The following is a 22408-nucleotide window of genomic DNA, read 5'->3' as shown; positions in this document are numbered from 1 at the left end:
TTTTAAGTATCTCTTCAGTCATCCATGACTTCATCTTGGCGACATTGGATTTCAGGTGTTGTTCTTTAACTGATTCCACTAATGAGTTTATCTTTTTAATTTTCTCTTCAGTGCACAAGCTACCTGACAGAGACTTTAGTTCATTATTAAGATAGACTCTTGCATTTTCTCCTATTAAAGATTCTTTTAGTTTGTGGATTTCATACATTTTGACTTTTTTCTTTTGAACTCTCTTCATTCCAATTTTAAAGACACCAACTAGGGGAACGTGGTCTGAGTTAATCTCAGCACCTGGATAGATTTTCATTGAGAGACAGCAGTTTCTATATCTTTGATTTATCAAGACACAATCAATCTCACTCTGGGTAATATTTTCGTCTGAATCTCTTGGGGACTTCCAGGTGTAGAGATGTCTTGGCATTAGTGTGAAGAATGTGTTAATTATTAAGAATCTCCACTCTCCTGCAAATGCACTGAATAGTTCGCCTCTCTCATTCCTTTGAACAAGTCCATAGTGACCTATAATGTTGCCTTTGGATCCCCTTCCTACTTTGGCATTAAAATCTCCCATAATTATGGTAAGATCCTTCGTCACTAGTTGTTGCAAAACACCTGAGATTTGGGAATAAAATTCTGCAACTTCTTCATCACTATGGTCTGTTGTTGGAGTGTAGACCTGACTAATGTTCAGTTGTGTGGTAGAGCACTTATTTGGAGTAACATCACACTCTCTGAAACAGGTACACAATTGGTGACACATTCTGCGATTGCTTTCGATACTGTGAATCCTACTCCAGACTTATACTGTCCATTAGATGTTCCTGAGTAGTAAATTCTGTGTTCATTGATGTTACAAGAACCTGAACTTGGGCATCGCATTTCACTAATGCCCATGATGTTAATGCTCATTCTTTCCATTTCTTGGAATGCATTGTCGATTTTTCCAGCCTGAGCCATTGTCTTCACATTCCATATCTTTTATACTATCTTTCAATGATAATCTCTCCATTGTGACAACGTTGCTCAAAACTGTCCCCCCTCCCCCGGAGATCCGATTGGTGGACTTGAAACTCTGGAATATTTAGTTTTGAACACAACCATGATGTGTAACTAGAGAAATCCATAGGAACTTTAATGTGGTGGTTTCTCATTGCCTTCCACATTCTGATGCTGTTGATCAATTTGGTTCTTCCGCCTTCAGGGATGATTTCTCATCCGAAAGACAATAGAGTGCCCTATCCTTTACCCACTCATCCGCCCTCCAAGGAGGGCATTGGCACTTGGTCGAAGGGGACCACTTATACTGATGGTCACTTGGTTTGGATGCAGTTTGACATCATGCCTGGGACACAACCATACTTTATATTACAACCATACAAAAACAACAACTGACAAAAGGATTCACCAATGATGCGATATACACATGTTGCCCAGCGAGACATACAGTAATAAGCCAAAACATTATGACCACTGCCCAATTCGATGCTGGATGCCGCTTGGTGGCATAGCAGGCACGTGACATGGTAACAAAAGTATGCAAGCAGAGCAGACACTGATGGGGGATCACCCTAGCAAAGATATGGACTGGAAATGGGAAAATCCATTGAGATAAGTGACTCTGACAAAGGGCAGATTATTATTATGCACAGCCTGTGTACGAGTATCTCAAAACTGGTAAAGCTAGTCAAATGTACATGTGCTAAAGTCGTGAGCATCTACAGAAAGAGGTAGAAGGGCAGTGAAACTACCAGTAGACGCTAAATGGTTGGACATCCATGACTATTCACAGAACATCTACATCTAGATAGATGCTCTGCAAGCGACCATATGATGCATGGTACCCTGTACCACTACTAGTCACTTACTTTCCTGCTCCACTTGCGAACAGAGCAAGGGAAAAACGACAGTCTATATACCTCCTTATAAGCCCTCATTTCTCGTATCTTACCTACATGAACCTTACGTGAATGTATGTTAGTGGCAGTAGAATCATTCAGCAGTCAGCTTCAGATGCCAGTTCTCTTAATTTTCTAAGTAGTGTTTCTCAAAATGAACATCGCCTTCCCTTGTGAGATGCCCATTTGAGTCCCCAAAGCATCTCTATAACACTTACGTGTTGTTTGAGCCAGGATTAAAGAACATAAACGACATTGCAAGTTGGGGCACATGGAGAAATTAGCTGTAGTAGAGCACGCGCTGTTTGAGACTGACCATGTAGTAAAATTGCCTGACACGAAAGTTCTGGCTGTAGAGAAGAACTATCACACCCACCTGTTCAGAGAAGCTGTAGAAATACACAAACATGTGAACAGCTTCAACAAGAAAAAGGAAAGCCTCAACGTAAATGGATCCTGGCTTCCTGTGCTGCAGCGAACGACCATTGCAGGTAGCAAGAGAGCTGCACCGGAAATGACCGCGGAGAAGCCCTTGGATACTGGCACACCAGGTACATATAGTTTGGAGCTGCGAGCTCCACCCCAGTCCACCACCAGCATTGTAGGATGAAACTTTGACAATGCCAGCCACTCATGCTGGTGAAACGTCAGAAAAATTATCAGATGAACGTTGGCCGAAGAACCCGAGACAGAAGCCAACAGGCAGTTTGTCAACAAGTGGCCAGGAAAGCCTTAACAATTTTGTATTATTCCATGTACTCATATGTTAATTAACAACCTGCAATGGGGCTCTGTGTCAAATGCTTTCTGAAAAATGTAGAAATATGGAATCTGCCTGTAGCCCTTCATCCATATTTCACAGTATGTCGTGTGAGAGAAGGGCAAGCACGGTTTTGCACAAGTGATGCTTTCTAAAACTGTACTGTTCATGGACATATGATTCTCAGTCTCAAGAAAATTTATTTTATTCGAACTGAGAATATGTTCAAGGATTATGCAGCAAACCGAATTTAGGAATATTGGTCTATAATTTTGTGAGGTTTGAAGGCTTGTCTGCTCTGTAAAGTAGGATAGATGGCGGTCTGTGGCATCTTTGCCAAAAGAGCACAATTCTGCTGCATGCTTAAGTGTTTTGCAGCACACCGTTCATCATACATTGTTGAACATGGAGCTCTGCATCAGACCACCCTTGTGTGTTTACACGTTGACCCAATGACATTGTCAATTATGATTGCAGTGAGCATGAGACCATCGGGATTTGACCATTGATCAATGGAAACGTGTCTGTTTGGATGAATAGCATTTTTGCTACACTAGGTCAATGGTTGTCTCCACAAATGCCATCATCGAGGTGAATAGCGACTTGAAAAGAGCAGCACACCACAGATGCAGGCTGGTGGGAGCAGTATTATGCTGCAGGAGACATTCTCCTGTGCTTGTGTGGATCCTGTGGCAGAAATCAAAAACATCCTGAGAGCTGCCAACCACCTGCATCCGTTTATGATTGATGTTTTCTTGGAGAAAGCAAAAAGCCACAGTGGTTTGAGGAGCATTATAGTGAACTCACATTGCTCAGTGACCAAATTTGCGTGATGTAAATCCTAAGGAACCCATGTGGGTCGCTATCAGGTGCCATCACCATGTAACCAAATCATTGGCTGTTACTCACACGAATTACATGATCTGTGCATAAGTTTCTAATGCCACACACCTCCACAAACCCACCAAAAAGCTTTTAGGTCCCTTATATGCAGAATCAAGGATGTATTTTGTTGCAATGATGGACAAAGAAGGTATTAAGCTGGTGGTCATAATATTTTAGCTCATCAGTGACAGTACAGTTAACTCCAAATACAAATATCGCAAAAGGAAATGAAATATTCCAACTGTAATATACAAAGGTGTACTTGACAATGACAACCATGTCAAAATAGGCCAGATGTACCAGATATTGTAAAAATATTAGCAGCTTAAAATGTCATATTACAACATGTTTCATGTTGTGAAAAAATAAATCCCCCCCCCCCAAAGGACTAAGTCTTGACATGGTGGGGAAATAGATACAAATTTCAGACAGAACAATGCTAGGTACTTCTGCAGAGTTTTCAAAGAAGAATCAACAGGTTACAAGCCGATGAGCCTAAACTTCAAAGAGTCAACAGGCAAACTGATTACCAATGACAAAGACAACTGTGAGTTGCTAGCAAAATACTTAAAAAATTTCCTCAATTGCGAGGAACCAACACAGCGATAAATTTTCACACAGCCTCAAAAGGAATACCCATCTTCAGAACCACCATCTCTGCATCAAATTGAACAATACATTGGCCAGCTGGAAAACAACAGAGCCCCAGATGAAGGCAGCATATTAGCTGAGATGTGGAAACTGGGGGGGAAGCAGGCAGCTGAAACCATTTATGAGGTTATTAAAGATTGCTGAGAGAAAAAAAGAATACCAGATGGCTGAAAACAAGCCATTACCCATCTGCTACACGAGAAGAGTAACAGGACAGACACCAACAATTACTGAGGCATATCTCTACCTCTAGTCACCTACAAAATTGTGTCCAAAGCTCTACTGAATAAGACAGAAGATCAAGTAGAACACACAAATGGCAAGTACCAAGCATGATCCAGAAAAAATAGATTTTGTCGAGAGCAAATCTGTATTATAAAAACTATCTTCAGGATCAGAACAAAGCGGAACTTTAACACAGTCCTTACATTCATTGAGTTAAAAAAAAAGCGTATGATTCTGTAAACAGACAGAGAGTATTTCTAACACTGGAAGAAGCAGCTATCAACAAAACCACCAAACAATTAGTCAAACAGGCACTCGCAGACACAACTATAAAAATTATATTTCTAGGGGGAGTTACTGAACCCTTCAGAATCAACACAGGTGTTTGACACCAATTCTCCTCAATCTGGTCTTAGACAAGGTCATAAGAGAGTTGGATACAGAACTACAAGAGAAAAATATTGAAGGAATCCATTTAGGACAAGGAAGAGGAAGAATTGATGTGAAATGTCTCAATTTTGTTGATGATATTGCTTTAATTTCTAAGGACAAAACAGATGCACAGATAATGATAGAAACACTTTACAAAATTGCAACTGAAACCGGATTACTAATATCATAAGAGAAAACAGAATACATAGAACATAAATACAATAGAGAAAAACATATACAAACACAATACGGAAACAGCAAAAGTTTGATAAGTTTAAGTATTTAAGGAGAATAGATAGAATCCAGTGGGTTAGATAACACCACAAGTTAGGAAAGATCGAATAAAATGGAATTAGCATACAAACTCACCAAAAACTGATATAATAAAATATCAGTATCATTACAGGCAAAAATTAAACACTATGCAACAGTAATTAAGCTGGAAGCACTTTATGGACCTGAATGCCTAACACTGAATAAAAGAGGCGAACTAGAAGAACTGGAAAATAAATAAAGGAAAACACTCAGAAAAATTTTAGGACCACAAAAGAACTAAGATAACAACTGGACAAAGAGAAGAAACTATGATCTATACAGAAACACAGAAACAATCACAGACAAAATAACAAAGAGGGGATTAAAATTTTACGGTCATATGTGAGAATGAATGACAACAGGCTAGTGAAGAACATTTTTAACTTCATTTCCAAATTAAAAAACACCATGAGATGGATGGAAGAGACAAGAAAGGACTTGAGAAATCATAACATCGCAGAAAACACCATACACAACAGGGAAAGTTTCAGGCTACTGATCGATACAGGAAGATTTCCTGTCCAACAATGAAATTCACAACCTAGGAGGTGATGTCAAAAGAAAAGAGGCAGGTCATCAGCCAATGTATGAAGAAGTTCTAGGAAGATAAAAAAAAAGATTGTGCCTTTGTCTTAGCTTCTAAGCGGTCTATAATTGGCCAAATTCTGTAATAAAAAACTGTATTTTTTCTCCTTCAATAGAGCTCATATTTCCATTGTTAAATATATTATTTAATGAAAACTGTTGCAGCAATTTATGTTCTTATTTATGCACAGTGTAGGTTTTTTGTATGTACAAGTATTGTAAAATGTAAATCATTTTTTGTTTTCAGATGTCTGGCCTCTTTTGTGTAAGAACATTCATAGGAAAAATGAAGCCCTCATGAAACTTTTGCAATGAGTCCCAAAAATAAAGCAAACAATAAAGTAGAGATTTAAAGGACACACAATCACAAAATTTTCACTACAAGTTGAGTGAGTGCAGCAAGAATAGTTATGTTCCAATGAAGGCAGAACATGCCACCAACCCCTCACCAACATCAATGTCAAGACTCCCTTCCTGAGAAGTATTGATGTTGACATCATGTTCCTTTCCATTGATGGCCTGTGAGAACACCACTAGTTGGAATCAAATGTGGAATGCTTTATCTGTTTCAGCAAGTGTGAATTGATGTTTTGATAGGGCACCTTATGACACAAAACCTTTACAATGTAAACGACAATATGATGCACTCCTCTAAGGCAACATAGCAAACAATATAAGTTGCATTCCATGTGCAGTAGCCACTGACAAGAGATTCGAAAGTTATAACAGTAACTATGAGTACAGACTTTTAGGCAGAAAACTGCTGAATAAAAATTGTGAAAAAGGAACTGTAACATTTCTGTAGTTTTAGCCATTAAAGTAATAACTTTATATAACAGTCAGTAATTAATAGTCACAGTATTTTATATAGCCACTGGATTTAGTTTGTTTTGCCAGTTACAAAACTCGAGTGACAAGTATCATCGCTGCAGCAGAAATATTCAGTGTACGCTGAGGGAGGCTAGCACAGATGGCAGCTGGAATACAAGGTACTCGGCGCAGGTAGTAAGACTGAGTGATAAAAACTGTGCTCAACACAGTACACAGCAACCTCATCTGTTGCAGCCGATAGATTACGAAAAATATTATTAATTTCAGAAGATATAATAACTTTACTACTACTACTACTACTAATAATAATAATAATAAATATTTTATTGTCTTTAGGCCATTACAGTAATTGACAACATCAAATGAAGTTACAATTTATAATACAGTGTGATAAGGTATTGTCTACTGAAATATTTTAGCTTATGTTACAATAAATGTACAGTGGGTCATCTGTTGGATTACTGCGTTTTACAGTTGAAGAATTCATTTATATCATAGAACAGGTGGGCAATAAACCATTCATGCAGTCTTTCTTTGAATGTATGTTCAGGAAGATCCTGTATAGCATGTGGCAGCTTATTAAATTGTTTGTGCCCTGTGACTTCATAGCTATTTATTGATTTTGATAATCTGTGGTAAGGCGTGTATATGTGTTTGATGCTTCTTGTGTTGTAACAATGTACATTTTCTCTATGTTTCACATCTTGTAGGTTCTTCTTCGTAAAGATTAAGACATTGTATATATAGGGGTTTATTAATGTCATAATTTTTTGTTTAGTAACTACATTTGAATGAAATCCATTTGGATATTCGAACATGTCATTATAAAAATACTAAAAACAACTAGAAAACTGAAGTTTTGACTGTCTTTGCAGCAGTCATTTTCAAGACAGTTTAGTTGACTAGAAGCGATCACTGAATGCTTCATGATCCAGCACTGAGTAAGAATGGTGTGTCAAGTAAGAAGTCTTTAAGGTGTTGATGTGCTAAGGTAATGTGGCTTCCATAAAATTATACTACAAACAAGTGGAACTGAATATCAATTTAATTCTAGACTGAGAAGATAGAATTGGAAATCAGGGTAAAAGGGTATACGTTCATGTTACAGGTAATGGAAATGTGACCTACATAGTGAAAAAATCTTGCATCGGACTGCAATTAACTTCTTTTGTAGCAGAAACAGGAAAGGATTTATTGTTATTGAACAACAGTGGCACCATACTGTCTGGAGGTGTGTCACAGCACCAATAAAGAACAATCCCCAGGTGGGCAATTAAAAGGCTCTTCTGTTTCGACCAAGCGATGAAGCAACAGGTAAACCCTGCTTCAGACACTTGAGCATTTAACTGTGGAGCTGAACAGCAATAACACATGGTACAGATGTAGGAAAATTCCCCATAAAAATCAGACCGTCAACCAAATTTATGGCTCCTTGATGCCTTAGGATGTATTGTATTAACTAATTCATTCTTTTAGTAAAGTTGTGCCATCAACTTATTTTCTCCCCAATGTGATACAGTAGCAGTACATCTGCGTTAGTTATCTGATATACTCATTTCACTTCATCATTCACCTGTAGCACCACGTTTCAAAAGCTTCTATTTTCTTCTTGTTTGAATGATAATTCCCAATAAAACTAACCCACATTAATACGTTATACTTCATGACCATGGTATGTCTAACTAATCATTAAACGATTATCATCAAAATAGTTAAATAACTGTGCCAAATCACTACACTGTTATACAAGATGATTATGCAGTCAAGACTTAAATAATATATCATCGGATAGTCCTTGATCAGAACTCATAAGTTAATTTTGGATTTTGATGTCTGCAAAAGATTTAAGACGTTCAGTCAAGTAAATCACAAATTTGAAATATTTCGGAGACAAAAAAGATATAGAATAACAGAGACCAACACACAGCATAGAAGGGGAGTCAGATGAAAACAGTATTCACTGTGAAATGGAGGACAGGAGCAAAAGCAAATTTGATGCAAATGGACCCGAAAGAAAATGTGCCTATGATATCAATCATTAAAGTGAAAAAGGGGCTAAAGGAAAAAGAGATTGTACAATTTAGGATATAGAGCCAAAAGTATATGACATGATGTCTCCAGATACATTATGCTGCCAGCTCAAAATATGAAGGAATCTAATGAAAAGTTAGTCTATCTAACAATGTACTTGATGTAAAAATATCACACAGCAAAAACATCAGAAGGTTTGCTGTGAATATCAGTAAGTGTAAACCATCAAATAAATAATTGAGCAATGGTCAGCAAAAACAGCACCCCACTACGACCACAAGAGTTGAGTCATTGTATATATGATGCACACTTCTAAATGAGGACATCCGTTCCTGTCCTGCTGTATCTCAGTTAACACAAGGTGCTGGCTGATAATCCTGTATAAAATTCAGAAAATTCTGTTTCCTCTTAATATTTCCTTCTACTTTTCCCACATAATGGAACACCTGATTCTGAAAGGCAAGGTTCCTATTACTGGCTGTGTGTAAATCACTATTGTTTCCTTGTAAGAAGAAGGTTTTCCTGTTTTGGTTTATCTCATTTGTTGCTGCATAGTAATTCCTTGGTAGTAACTAACAAAAGATCATAAATTTATACATTTTTAAGGTCAATATAACATGAATTTCCAAACAAAGAAATGACTAAATGAATCAGATGGGCTTTGTAAGACTTTTACTAGCAAAAAAGTGAAAGTTAGTGTACAGAATAAATCCGTAATCATACCTTCAATTTTCACACCTCCTGATATATCAGTAAAGAAATTAAAAAGGAACACCAATGAATCTTGGTCAATATTCAACTTCAGAGGTAGGACTGATACTTTGAGGCAGCATTCTTGCACCTTTAGCTTTGGATCAGGTCGTAAATGAACTGCTTTCACAACAACCTAGAAAAAGATGTCGTTTGTTAAACTTGAACACAAATCTGACATTTGTTTCAAAACAGAATGAATAATTATGCAACTAACTCTTTTCTAGCACCATAGTACCACTGAGTTAAAGTAACATTTATAGTACATTCAATAAATATAGGAAGCAAGTTACTAATCTACTGAAAAACTCTATTCATTTGAAGGAAGATGTAACTTTTATTGCTAATAAAACAATTACTGGAACTACAGAGCATCACAGAAAGGATTAAATTATATTCTTTGTTTCTCAAAGCAATTTTCAAATATGAGTCAGGTGCTTTAACGACTGTTTTATTCATTGGATATGTATAGCAGAACTGAAAACAAGTTATCACTTTTCAAAACACTGTCCACTGTGGTTAATGCAAGTGTGTCAGTATTTTATGATTTCCTAGGGTCATCTATATGTAAATCTGTTTTGTAAGTTGGGAATTCTGCTTTTGCCATCTGATTACATCTACCAATCCATTGTGCACATCAAGGTAAATACATTACACATGCAGCTCTATTCACGATCATGGAATAAGCACCAGACTTAACTTAAAAGTATCAAGAAAAATTAAACAAACAACTTAAAACATTATTTTCCACCTCAGAATCAAACTATTTAATAAGTATCCATGGAGAAAAAAGATACAACTAAAACAAACATGTCTAATAAGGCAGCAGAAACACACCTCTTAAATGATACAAGTAACTGGATAGATAAAAAAATCTACTCACCAAGCAGTGGCAGGAGAACAAATATATAAAAAGGTATTACAATTTGCAAGCTTTCGGAGCCAGTAGCTCCTTCTTCTGGCCGAAGGGTTGAAAGGAAATGAAGAGGGGTGAAGGAAAGGTACTGGTGAGGTTTAGGGGTTCTGGGTGACTTTTCTGAACTACCCATTTCCTAAGCCTCTCCAGTCCTTTTTGCTCACGCCTCTTCCTTCTCTTTCAACCCTTTTGGCAGAACAAGGAGCCACTGGCTTCAAAAGTTTGCAAATTGTATTACCTTTTTGTATGTCAGTTCTCCTGCTGCCACTTACTGAGTAATTTTTTTATCTATACAATTACTTATGTTTTCAAAAACTGATTGATTATTTTCATTCCTAAATGATACATACTATATGGCAAAGGATTACTTAAATACTACAAAGTAGGGGTTCGTAAAAATGTTATAGTTGCTAAAATTTTAAACAAATGAAATATTTATCTTATTGACAACATATTTTTCAGTCTAATGGATGTTATTGGAAACTGTTTGTCCAGCAACTGCAATGAAAACTGCTGATTTTTTTAACAGGGCAAGGTAGACCCATCTCTTGCTCCAGTACCATTCCTGAGATTAATACTTAATACTTTTTTTTCCTTAACTTATCACAATTTATAAAGAATACAAGGCAATTAGCCAAAATAGTTCATTTCATATTCAGGTATTATTAAATCAGAATTAATGGTTAAAGATATAATTTCTCAATTACTAACAATAATACTGTAATGAAATTACGTGGAAATAAATTGCATACAGAAATTTTTATATTGAAGATGCTTCACAAACACATGGACATTAAATTTGGAGTGAGCTAATAGGTGGTTCTGACTGAAGTGTTATTCCTCAGTTTAAAGCTCCAATGCTCCTCTTTTTTAGTAAAGATCTTACGTTTTCCAACAATGCCATATTAAAAAAGTTATTCTTAGTTAAAGTTTTCATATTCCAGAATGTTCCTTTCTGAGCTGGTGATTATTTCCAAATTTCAGTTCCACAGTTTTGTCACTTTGATTTTTCTGGTTTAAAAAGTGTCCACTTTCACTATGAAAATTTGTTAGTTGACTACAGTCTAGAAAATTTCATGTCTTAGCCAATTTTGCTGGGATCTGTGAATTGTCGGAGTATTATAAACAATATTCACGATATAGTTCCTATGATTTAGTCAATTTTCCTGTATACAGACCATAATTAAACAGACTTTTTCCTTTGCTCATTATATCTTCAGGTCCACTAATTTTGCTGTCTTTTAGGTTACTATCAAAACCTCTATCAATATCTACAAGATTACTAAGCATTTCACACTTAAGTGCCTGGCAGAGGGTTCACTGAACCAGTTTATATATTTCACACTATTTCTCTACTGTTCCATTCTTAAATAATGGTTGGGAAAAACGAATACTTAAATCTCTATGTGTGAGCACTAATTTCTCTTGTTTTATTATGATGATTATTTCCTCCTATGTACAATAATAGATTTTGAGTTTACTCATTACACAAGTCTATAAGTAATTGTGCTGGACAATGCTTCAGTTAGTCTGCAGCTAGCATTCATTTTAGTAACATCTTCGCATCACCATGAGAATCAGTGAGTCTGCTACAGTGAGTCTTTCCTTGTCATCCCGTATGGTAAGTCTCCCCTGACCCACGGTTCTGGGTGACTTTCCCAAATTTTACCCCTTTTCCGAGACCTCTCCAGTCCTTTTCCTGCATCCTTCTTCCTTCCCCTTCTACCATTCTGCCTGAAGAAGGAGCCACTGGCTCCAAAAGCTTGTCAATCACAACAGTCTTTTATGTGTGTGTTCTGCTGCCGCTTGGTGAGTAGATTTTTTTATCTGTCCAATTAAATAATTTTATCAATAGTGAAATTAAAAATGTATATATGTCTATGTGAGCTTCTTTGAGTTAGTGAATCATTAGATCATATTTACATCTAGTGGGTAAGTGTATAACAATTAGTTTGCAGGTTTCAAACACTATGTTCACCTCAAGTATTTACGACTTAGTGCGTATATGAGAATTTTCTATGTTCACCATATCCATGTAACTGTAATGTAATTTTTCACCAGTGAAATGTGAAATTATTTGTCAATGAGGGTAGCTTATCTTTTTGGTAAAATTATTAAACTCCTGGTCATCATAAAAGTAAAAGTGTGTTTCAATAAATATGAAAGAGATTTAAACTACGTACTGCAGTGTATTGTATGTTCTTTAACAAATGCCAGCCCAACCACTCAATAACAGGTGTGTGATCCAAAACAATGATCAGATATGAGGCCACCAAAGGTTCACAAGCAGATGAAATAAGTCCCACAGTTTTGGAACTCTTTGCAGAAAGAATGCAGCGAAAAAACTCATGAAAATTTTATGTCATGGATACAAAGCAGTCACAGTAGAGTGTTTATGAGTCAATTACAACAAAACCTACAGGAACATTTTTGATGATTTATGAAGTTTGTATATATAAATAAACTGAACTGTTGATATTTGGAAAAGAAGCTATACCTACACGAGAAGATTAATAAGGATGGCACCACATTGGGCACCAACGACTGAAAAATCAGCGGTATAGCCACCATACTGGAATTTATATCAGCCAACAGGGAACCAGTCTCAAGAAACTGAACTTGGCAATGTAAAACAAAATATATTATGGCTATGGCAACAAACATAGAAGAAATTTGAAGTAAAAGTGTTTATGTTATTAAGTGTTTACTAATTATTTTCAAAATGAGTGACAGAAGAGGTGAACACAATGCATTTTGTGGACTAAATGTCAATGATAAAAAGGTGACAGTTAAAAGTGAGCTTTATGATGATACCAGGATAAAATCAGAAGAATCAACTTAAGATGATGAAATAAATGCTCATCAAAGCACTGACAAGATGGCATGGGCATCAGTGACGAAACTCTTGATTCCTAATGGTGATGAGAGTAACGAGACAATAATAAAGGAATTTGATATGTGTAGGTTCATGGAGGAATTTGCTGAAGTGACTGAAATCATTAGAAGGGATATCAGTAGTTTAAGGGTAGAAATGAAATAAACTAATCTGCAATCAGACAGAAATAGTAGTGACTTTAAAAGTGACATTGGTAGCTTAGATTCAAAATTCAGTGAAAAACTGGACCAAACCTCAAGTAGCATTAGTAATTTAAAATCAGATTTGAAGGGTGTAAATAATAACTTAATTTGAAAGCAAGTATGCTTAGAGGAGAAAATGGAAGATGTAAAAGACAAACAAGTAACTTTCAGTAGTGGCATGGCACACAGGGAAAAGGAAATTGACAGCAACTGTAATAAGCAAATGGAAAACAAAGGAAGTAGTTTACAGTACATTTGTTCACCCACTGCTTGACTACTACTCACCAGTGTGGGATCCGTACCAGATAGGGTTGATAGAAGAGATAGAGAAGATCCAATGGAGAGCAGCGCACTTCGTTGCAGGGTTATTCAGTAATCATGAAAGTGTTACAGAGATGATAGATAAACTCCAGTGGAAGACTCTGCAAGATAGATGCTCAGTAGGTCAGTACCTTCATCGAGGAGTCAAGCAGTATATTGCTTCCTCCTACACATATCTCGCGAAGAGACCATGAGGATAAAATCAGAGGGATTAGAGCCCACACAGAGGCATACCGACAATTTTTGTTTCCACGGACAATATGAGACTGGAATAGAAGGGAGAACAGATAGAGGTACTCAAGGTACCCTCTGCCACACACCGTCAGTTGGCTTGCGAAGTATGGATATAGATGTAGATGTAGTTGCGGGTTCCTGTCAGGCTGAATTAATAGATGTAGTGGAAACGTGTTCTGCTAATGATACTACTGAAATAACTTCCCAAACAGAAAAAATAGGTATCACTGATCACTGATGTTAAGAATGTGAAAGTAGAGGAGGAAACAGTTAATACAAAATTGATGTATTTGATAATAATGAGACAGAATGTATATGTGTAATGAGTGAAAATGTTGATGAAGTTTATGATCTTGTCAAACAGAATATACCATTTCTGTAATTAACAATGACATAAATGAAATGCAAGTAATCAAAAGCAATGTAAGTACATTTTAAATGAAAGATGTGAAGATATGGGAGGAAAAGACTGGGAAAGTCAAAATTCACAAAGTAATATAACAGCGATTAAATTACCAGTAGTAGATGTACCTAAAATTAAACTGTACGCATAAGTTACGTTTCAATGTTTATGAAATGTTTAAGGAAATATTCAAGGCATTTATTGTGTGGTGTGGTGCAACTGTAATTGCAGTTGGTTTGACTAGTAATTACTGGATTTTAACCAATGTTGTAATACTAGGCTGGGAAGATGGCAGTAAGAGCAAACAGGGAGTTATAAAATAGCTAGGGGGTTCATTATTCTTCAGTGAACACATTACTTGATGAATAGTAGCTCCACAGCTAGGTGAATCTATTCTCAATTTCTTGGTTCACTCTCTTCTTCTACTATCCTGCCTGTAGACTGCAAGAGAAAGTAATTTTCAACTATGCTCATTTTATATGTAGTCAGAATTTCTATTTCAGTGATTAAGTTTTTGTATGTATTTTGTTTAAGAGGATGGACTCAAAAAAATATTTAAATTATATGTCAGCAAACTTAATTAAAAATGGTATATTTTGTCACTGGATCTAATAATAATTAAATATTGTGTAAAATAACAAATCTCTTTTGGCTAAAATTAATGTAAAATTTAAGTTAATCCAAAAATATGAAAGAATATAAAATTGTCATAAAATATTATTGGTAAACTAAAGAAAACTGCAAATTAGAAGTTTGTATCACAGCAGTAAGGGAAATTTTTCAAACAAATTCAGTGCCATTTGTTGTGCGGATTTAAGAGAACTGCTAATGTCATATAATCAATTTAAATTGAAACTAATTTTGTCACCTTTAGTAAAGTGTAATTTGAGTAAAATATATCACTGTGTAGACCATCAGACTAGAATAAAGAAAGTTAAAGTGAAATAAGTTATTTTTTCTGTAATTATATTTATTGAGAGAAAGGTTTGAAATAACACAGCCCTTCAGGCAGAAGTGAAATATGGGGTTTATAGTGAAGCAATACTGGAATTAGCTTGTGTACTGTCTGTTAATAAAAGAAAATAAGTTTTAGTCAATAATATTGTTGTTTGCTGCTGTGGAGTGTCAGTCTTCAGTCATTTTAGTGAATAAGGAAAAAAATTGTAATGAAGAAGTAGCTAATGAAGTAATGAAATGTAGTAACAGAAGGATATGCTGAAGTATATAAAGTGACAGGACATAATGAATTATGTACAGTAAATGCTATAATGAAGAAACAAGAAGATGATATATATTGCACTGATAGTTAAGGAATTTGTCATGAACTCTGTCTTTGTAGTAATTAAGTTTTCCAAATGCCCTCCATCAGTTAACAAGCTGTAAGTAAAGAAGTAGATGGCATAACAGACATTAGTAAGTAATAAAGTATGACTCTGTACAAGAGATAATGTTCACTGTGGAAATCGTCTATATCATGTTCATCAACAGTCTACTAATTTATGTAAACATTATGGCACAATAGTTTAAAACAGTTTAGTAATTGATGAAAAGTAATGGTAATACTTAAAGATTCCAACAAAGTTAGTTAAAATGTTCACTGAAACCTAACCTGTTTAACCGATCATTAGGCATATACTGCTGTACATTTTGTTTTCATGATGCTGTTATGCTAACCCCCTGCATAATGTGAAACTATCATCAGTGCTTTTGTACTACTGCCTTGTCATTCCTTGAATACCCTTAGTTTCTCTTATGCACTACACAATGATATTGCTGCAGACTTATTCAAAATCTGTTAATAACTGCTTTCTAACTACATTGTGGATGATCTTCCATGTACTTAATTATGTTTAGTACCGGCTCTTTGGACAATGATTGTCCTTTACTACTTTTCACTGGAGATGGGGTTTTTGGCTTCCTGTCCAACAAGGATGATAAACTACACTCCTGGAAATGGAAAAAAGAACACATTGACACCGGTGTGTCAGACCCACCATACTTGCTCCGGACACTGCGAGAGGGCTGTACAAGCAATGATCACACGCACGGCACAGCGGACACACCAGGAACCGCGGTGTTGGCCGTCGAATGGCGCTAGCTGCGCAGCATTTGTGCACCGCCGCCGTCAGTGTCAGCCAGTTTGCCGTGGCATACGGAGCTCCATCGCAGTCTTTAACACTGGTAGCATGCCGCGACAGCGTGGACGTGAACCGTATGTGCAGTTGACGGACTTTGAGCGAGGGCGTATAGTGGGCATGCGGGAGGCCGGGTGGACGTACCGCCGAATTGCTCAACACGTGGGGCGTGAGGTCTCCACAGTACATCGATGTTGTCGCCAGTGGTCGGCGGAAGGTGCACGTGCCCGTCGACCTGGGACCGGACCGCAGCGACGCACGGATGCACGCCAAGACCGTAGGATCCTACGCAGTGCCGTAGGGGACCGCACCGCCACTTCCCAGCAAATTAGGGACACTGTTGCTCCTGGGGTATCGGCGAGGACCATTCGCAACCGTCTCCATGAAGCTGGGCTACGGTCCCGCACACCGTTAGGCCGTCTTCCGCTCACGCCCCAACATCGTGCAGCCCGCCTCCAGTGGTGTCGCGACAAGCGTGAATGGAGGGACGAATGGAGACGTGTCGTCTTCAGCGATGAGAGTCGCTTCTGCCTTGGTGCCAATGATGGTCGTATGCGTGTTTGGCGCCGTGCAGGTGAGCGCCACAATCAGGACTGCATACGACCGAGGCACACAGGGCCAACACCCGGCATCATGGTGTGGGGAGCGATCTCCTACACTGGCCGTACACCACTGGTGATCGTCGAGGGGACACTGAATAGTGCACGGTACATCCAAACCGTCATCGAACCCATCGTTCTACCATTCCTAGACCAGCAAGGGAACTTGCTGTTCCAACAGGACAATGCACGTCCGCATGTATCCAGTGCCACCCAACGTGCTCTAGAAGGTGTAAGTCAACTACCCTGGCCAGCAAGATCTCCGGATCTGTCCCCCATTGAGCATGTTTGGGACTGGATGAAGCGTCGTCTCACGCGGTCTGCACGTCCAGCACGAACGCTGGTCCAACTGAGGCGCCAGGTGGAAATGGCATGGCAAGCCGTTCCACAGGACTACATCCAGCATCTCTACGATCGTCTCCATGGGAGAATAGCAGCCTGCATTGCTGCGAAAGGTGGATATACACTGTACTAGTGCCGACATTGTGCATGCTCTGTTGCCTGTGTCTATGTGCGTGTGGTTCTGTCAGTGTGATCATGTGATGTATCTGACCCCAGGAATGTGTCAATAAAGTTTCCCCTTCCTGGGACAATGAATTCACGGTGTTCTTATTTCAATTTCCAGGAGTGTACATGGTTCGACACCTGTTTCAATATTACTTTCACTTGTCAAGCACATATCATCATCACTGTACTCCTCATGTACACTGTCCGCACAGCTGAGCGTATACGACACCACACATTCCACTGACTCATCTCTCAGAAATGTTAATATCTTTATCCATCCCATCTTTCTCACTCTGCTAAATTCCTCTGATTCTCTTCTGATGAAATGTCAACTTCAGTGACTGATGTTGTAGATATGTTTGCTTTGCTTATGACTGCAAGTGAGTTACTTGTCGACTATGCAGTCCAACTACCCTCCGTAGCCTCGTGCTGTGGTCACCACTGGATACCTCTAGTCCAACCCTCTGTTGCCATTAGTAGCCAATATTGTGGTTGCATGGTAGACAATATGTGGGGTATGAAATGCCTTAAACATCATTGGTCTTTTGTGACCTCTCACTCAAAGGGTTCCTTGTTAAGACAAAAAGGAATTATTTGAATGGGATGGAAATTGGTACATGTGACGCACCTGTACAGACTAACAAATAATTACAATTTCAGAAACATTCGATGATTTATTCAAGAGAGAGGGCTTCATAAACTGAGCAAGTCCATAATACTGTGGTCCACTTCTCGCCCTTAAGCAAGCTGTCATTCAGCTTGGATTTTACTGACAGACTTGTTGGATGCCCTCTCGATGGATATCATGTCAAATTCTGTCCAATTGGTGAGTCAGATTGTCAAAATATTGAGATGGTTGGAGGGCCCTAACCATAATGACCCTAACATTCTCAACTGGGGACAGATCCAATGACCTTGCAGGCCAACATTCTGTTTTGCAAGCTCTAAGAAAAGCAGTAGAAACTCTCACCATGTGTGGCCAGGTATAATATTGCTGAAATGTAAGTCCAGAATGGCTTGCCATGATGGGCAACAAAACAGGGCACAGAAAATCACCTGCATACCGCTGTGCACTATGGGTGCCGTGCATGACAACTGAAGTGGTCCTGCTATGAAACGAAATGGCCCCCCGAGCTATTGCCCCTGGTTGTCGGGCTGTATGGTAATGACAGTCAGGTTGATAGCCTACTGTTGTCCAGGTTGTCTCCACACACATCTTCACTGGTCCAAGGGGCTCAGTTCAAAGCAGGTCTCATCACTGAAGACAATTCTATTCCAGTCAATGAGATTCGAGACCAAAGACGTCTCTGGTGATGCTCCAGACATTGGCGGGATACCAACCTGATTGTCACCCACCATGTGGCGAGAAGATCAGGAGCAATGGTCTGTGGTGCCATTTAATTTCATTGCAGATGGCAGTCAGGTTGGCATTCCACTGCTGCCCACGGCATCTCCAGGCACATTTGTTCCTCTTTACATTGATTACTAATTTAAATTTATTTGCTTGTTTTTCCTTGATATGGGCACTGTGTAATGTGATGGCAGTGCCATAAAGGGCTAGAAGTGATTCTCCCTAAGGACTAAGGGATGACGGTTTGCGAGATAAGAAAATAACTTTGGGAAAAAGGAACTCAACTATTCAGTGAGTACAACTTATTTCAAAAAATTGACGTTTTGTTTATTCTTTATAAAACATAAGGACCATGAGAAATTATGTTACATGTTTTTACGAAGGACTTGTCAAGATAAAAAGAATAATGAGCCAAATCATGTGAATGTTTTGGAGAGTTTAAGAAATTCTTACTATGACAACACAATTTGTAGCTTGTATTTTTGAAATTCTGTATTTTCTGTCTTGCAGACTGATGATCAGCTTGACCCCATACTTTTGCTTAAAATGTAATATGTATAACGAATATTAGTTCAAATTCTAAACTGATAAGGTTAAAAAATTAGCCCTTATATCATCAGAATTAATAGTTCAAGATATAATTTCTCAGTTATTGGCAACAATTCAGTAGTTAAATTACAAAGAAATAATTTGCATAAAGAAATTTGTGTAATTTAAGATGCTTCAGGAACACATACATACATACATTCATTTGTGGAGGTAAAACCTGCAGTGAGCTAATACGTGGTTCTGATTGAAACATTATACCTCTGTTTAAAGCCCTCATAATCCTTTTACTAACAGGCATCTTACTTTTTTGGAAACTCTCATCTATAAAAAATATTCTTAGTTAAAATTTTCATATTCCACAATGTCCCATTCTTAATGGGTGATTATTTCCAAATTTCTGTCCCATAGTTCAGCAGCCATGATTTTTCTGATTTCAAAAATGTCTATTTTCACTAAAAACTTGTTAGCTGATTAATTATTTGATCTGGAAAATTTCATGTTTTAGCCAATTTTGGCAGGCTCTGTGAATTGCAGAGCAAGTATAAATAATACTCACAGCATGGTTCCTATAATTTAGTCAATTTTGCCAATATCCAAACCATAATTAAACAAACTTGCTACTTTTCTCATTATAATTTCAGGTCCACTAATTTTGCTCTCTTTTAGGCTAATATCAGTAATATTTACATCTATATCTACATCTATATTTACATCTATATCTCTGCAAACTACCGTGAAGTGCATGGCAGAGAATAGTCCCATTGTACCATTTACAGTATTAGGGTTTCTTCAGTTCCATTTACGTATGGAGTATTGGGAAAATGGTTGTTTGAATGTCTCTGTGCATACTGTAATTAATCTAATCTTGACTTCGCGATCCCTATGTGAGTGATATATGAGGGGTTGTGGTATACTCCACAAGTCGTCATTTAAAGCCAGTTCCTGCAACTCTGTTAATATACTTTCTCAGAATAGTTTATGTCTTATCTGCAAGAGTCTGCCAGTTCAGTTCATTCAGTATCTCTGTGACACTCTCCCACAGATGCAGCAAATCTGTGACCATTCGTGCTGCCCTTCTCTGTATACATTCAATGTCCTGTGTTAGTCCTGTTTGATATGGGTCTCACACATTTGAGCAATATTCTAGAACTGGTCACACAAGTGATTTGTAAGCTATCTCCTTTGTAAACTGATTGCACTTCCCCAGTATTCTACTGACAAACTGAAGTCTACCACCTGCTTTACCAGGGACTGAGCCTATGTGATCATTCTATTTCATATTCCTACAAAGTATTACACCCAAGTATTTGTATGAGTTGGCCGATTCCAACAGTTACTCAGTGATATTATAGTCACGGGAGACTGCGTTTCTTTATTTTGTGCAGTGCACCATTTTACATTTCTGAACATTTAAAGCAAGTTGCTAGTGCCACTATGAAATCTTATCAAGTTCTGACTGAATATTTATGCAGCTTTTTTCAGACAGTACTTCATTATAGATAACTGCATCTTCTGCAAAAAGTCTAAGGTTACTCTTAATATTGTCTGCAAGGTCATTAATACATAACATAAACAGTAAGGGTCCCAACACACTCCACTGGGGCACTCTTGAAGTTACTTCTACATCTGACAATGAATCTTTATCCAAGGTAACATGCTGTGTCCACCAAACCGATAAGTCTTCAATCCAGTCGCAAATTTCACTTGATACCCGCATATGATCATACTTTTGACAATAACAATGACAAATTTAAATTTTTTTACTATACATGACTGTTCAACTAACATTTAAAAATAAGTTAAAAGAATTTCTAGATGACAACTCCTTCTACTCATTGGCTGAATTTTTAGATATAAATTAAGGGGAAAAAATAACAACAACAACTTAAACATTAGTGTCATGCAATATTTTGTGTAATGTAATACGTATCTTGTACAGACATCTTTTATTAACCTGCCTTGTTCCACATCATTACGAAGTGTCGTATTCATGATCTATGGAACAAGTATTAATCTAATCTAATCTGTCAGTAGGTGAGCAGGACAATGCATCAGCTAGTCCCTAGTTAGCATTTACACTGTCAACACCTTTATGTCACCATTATAGTCAGTCAGGCCACAACAGCCAATTACAAACATATATGTATCTCTGTGAGCTTCTTTGAATCGGCTAGATCATATTTAGCAAGTTAATAACATGTAGTTGGTAACCAATTAAAGTGTATTACAGTTAGTCTGCAGGTGTCAAGCACTATGTTCACCTCACCACACCCATATAACTGTGATATAATCTGTCACCAATGAAATGTGAAATGTGAAACTCCACACTGGTAGAAAGCCGATCATCACAAAAGTAAGAGTGTCTTTCAATGAATGTGAAAGAGATTGAAAATTATGTGCTGCATTTATATAGTCAATGTCTTTGTGTCACTATTACAGTCAGTCTTGATGGCTGTAGCACTATGGGACTTAACATCTGAGGTCATCAGTCCCCTAGACTTAGAACTACTTAAACCTAACTAACCTAATGCCATCACACACATCCATGCCCGAGGCGACTGTAGCAGCAGCGCGGTTCCGGAATGAAGCTCTTAGAACCGCTCGGCCACAGGGGCCGGCAGTCAGTCTAGACTAAACTACTTAACTAGCAGTGTTGTTTACATTCTTTAATGAATGGATATGTGCTGCATTTATATTATCAATGTCTTTGTGTCACTATTACAGTCTGCCTAGCCTATACTAGTTAACTAGCAACATAGTTTACATTCTTTAATGAATGACAGTCCAACCACTTCATAACAAAATGTGATTCAAACCATCAATTTGAAATGAGACCACCGAATGTTAAAAACCAGATAAAGTAAGTTACAACCTCCTTTCATCTCCCTTCATCAACCTCAAGGATGTTGACTCAGATTTTCCGATTAAATGATGTATGTACAGTGTTTTAATAAT

The 22408-nt window shown here is 37.6% G+C and overlaps 1 protein-coding gene across 1 annotated transcript in view; it reads right to left on the bottom strand.

Annotated features, from left to right (window-relative positions):
• LOC124612275 (autophagy-related protein 2 homolog A) overlaps positions 1-22408 on the bottom strand; it is a 492429-nt gene that overhangs the window by 110978 nt on the left and 359043 nt on the right. Inside the window, exon 30 of the mRNA XM_047140377.1 lies at positions 9334-9496. Within this exon, the coding sequence (XP_046996333.1) occupies positions 9334-9496 (163 nt within the window). The remainder of the gene's footprint in view (positions 1-9333; positions 9497-22408) is intronic.

This window comes from Schistocerca americana, chromosome 4 (genome assembly GCF_021461395.2).
Source record: "Schistocerca americana isolate TAMUIC-IGC-003095 chromosome 4, iqSchAmer2.1, whole genome shotgun sequence".
NCBI classification, from domain to species: domain Eukaryota; kingdom Metazoa; phylum Arthropoda; class Insecta; order Orthoptera; family Acrididae; genus Schistocerca; species Schistocerca americana.
This window is presented reverse-complemented; position numbering and strand designations above follow the sequence as displayed.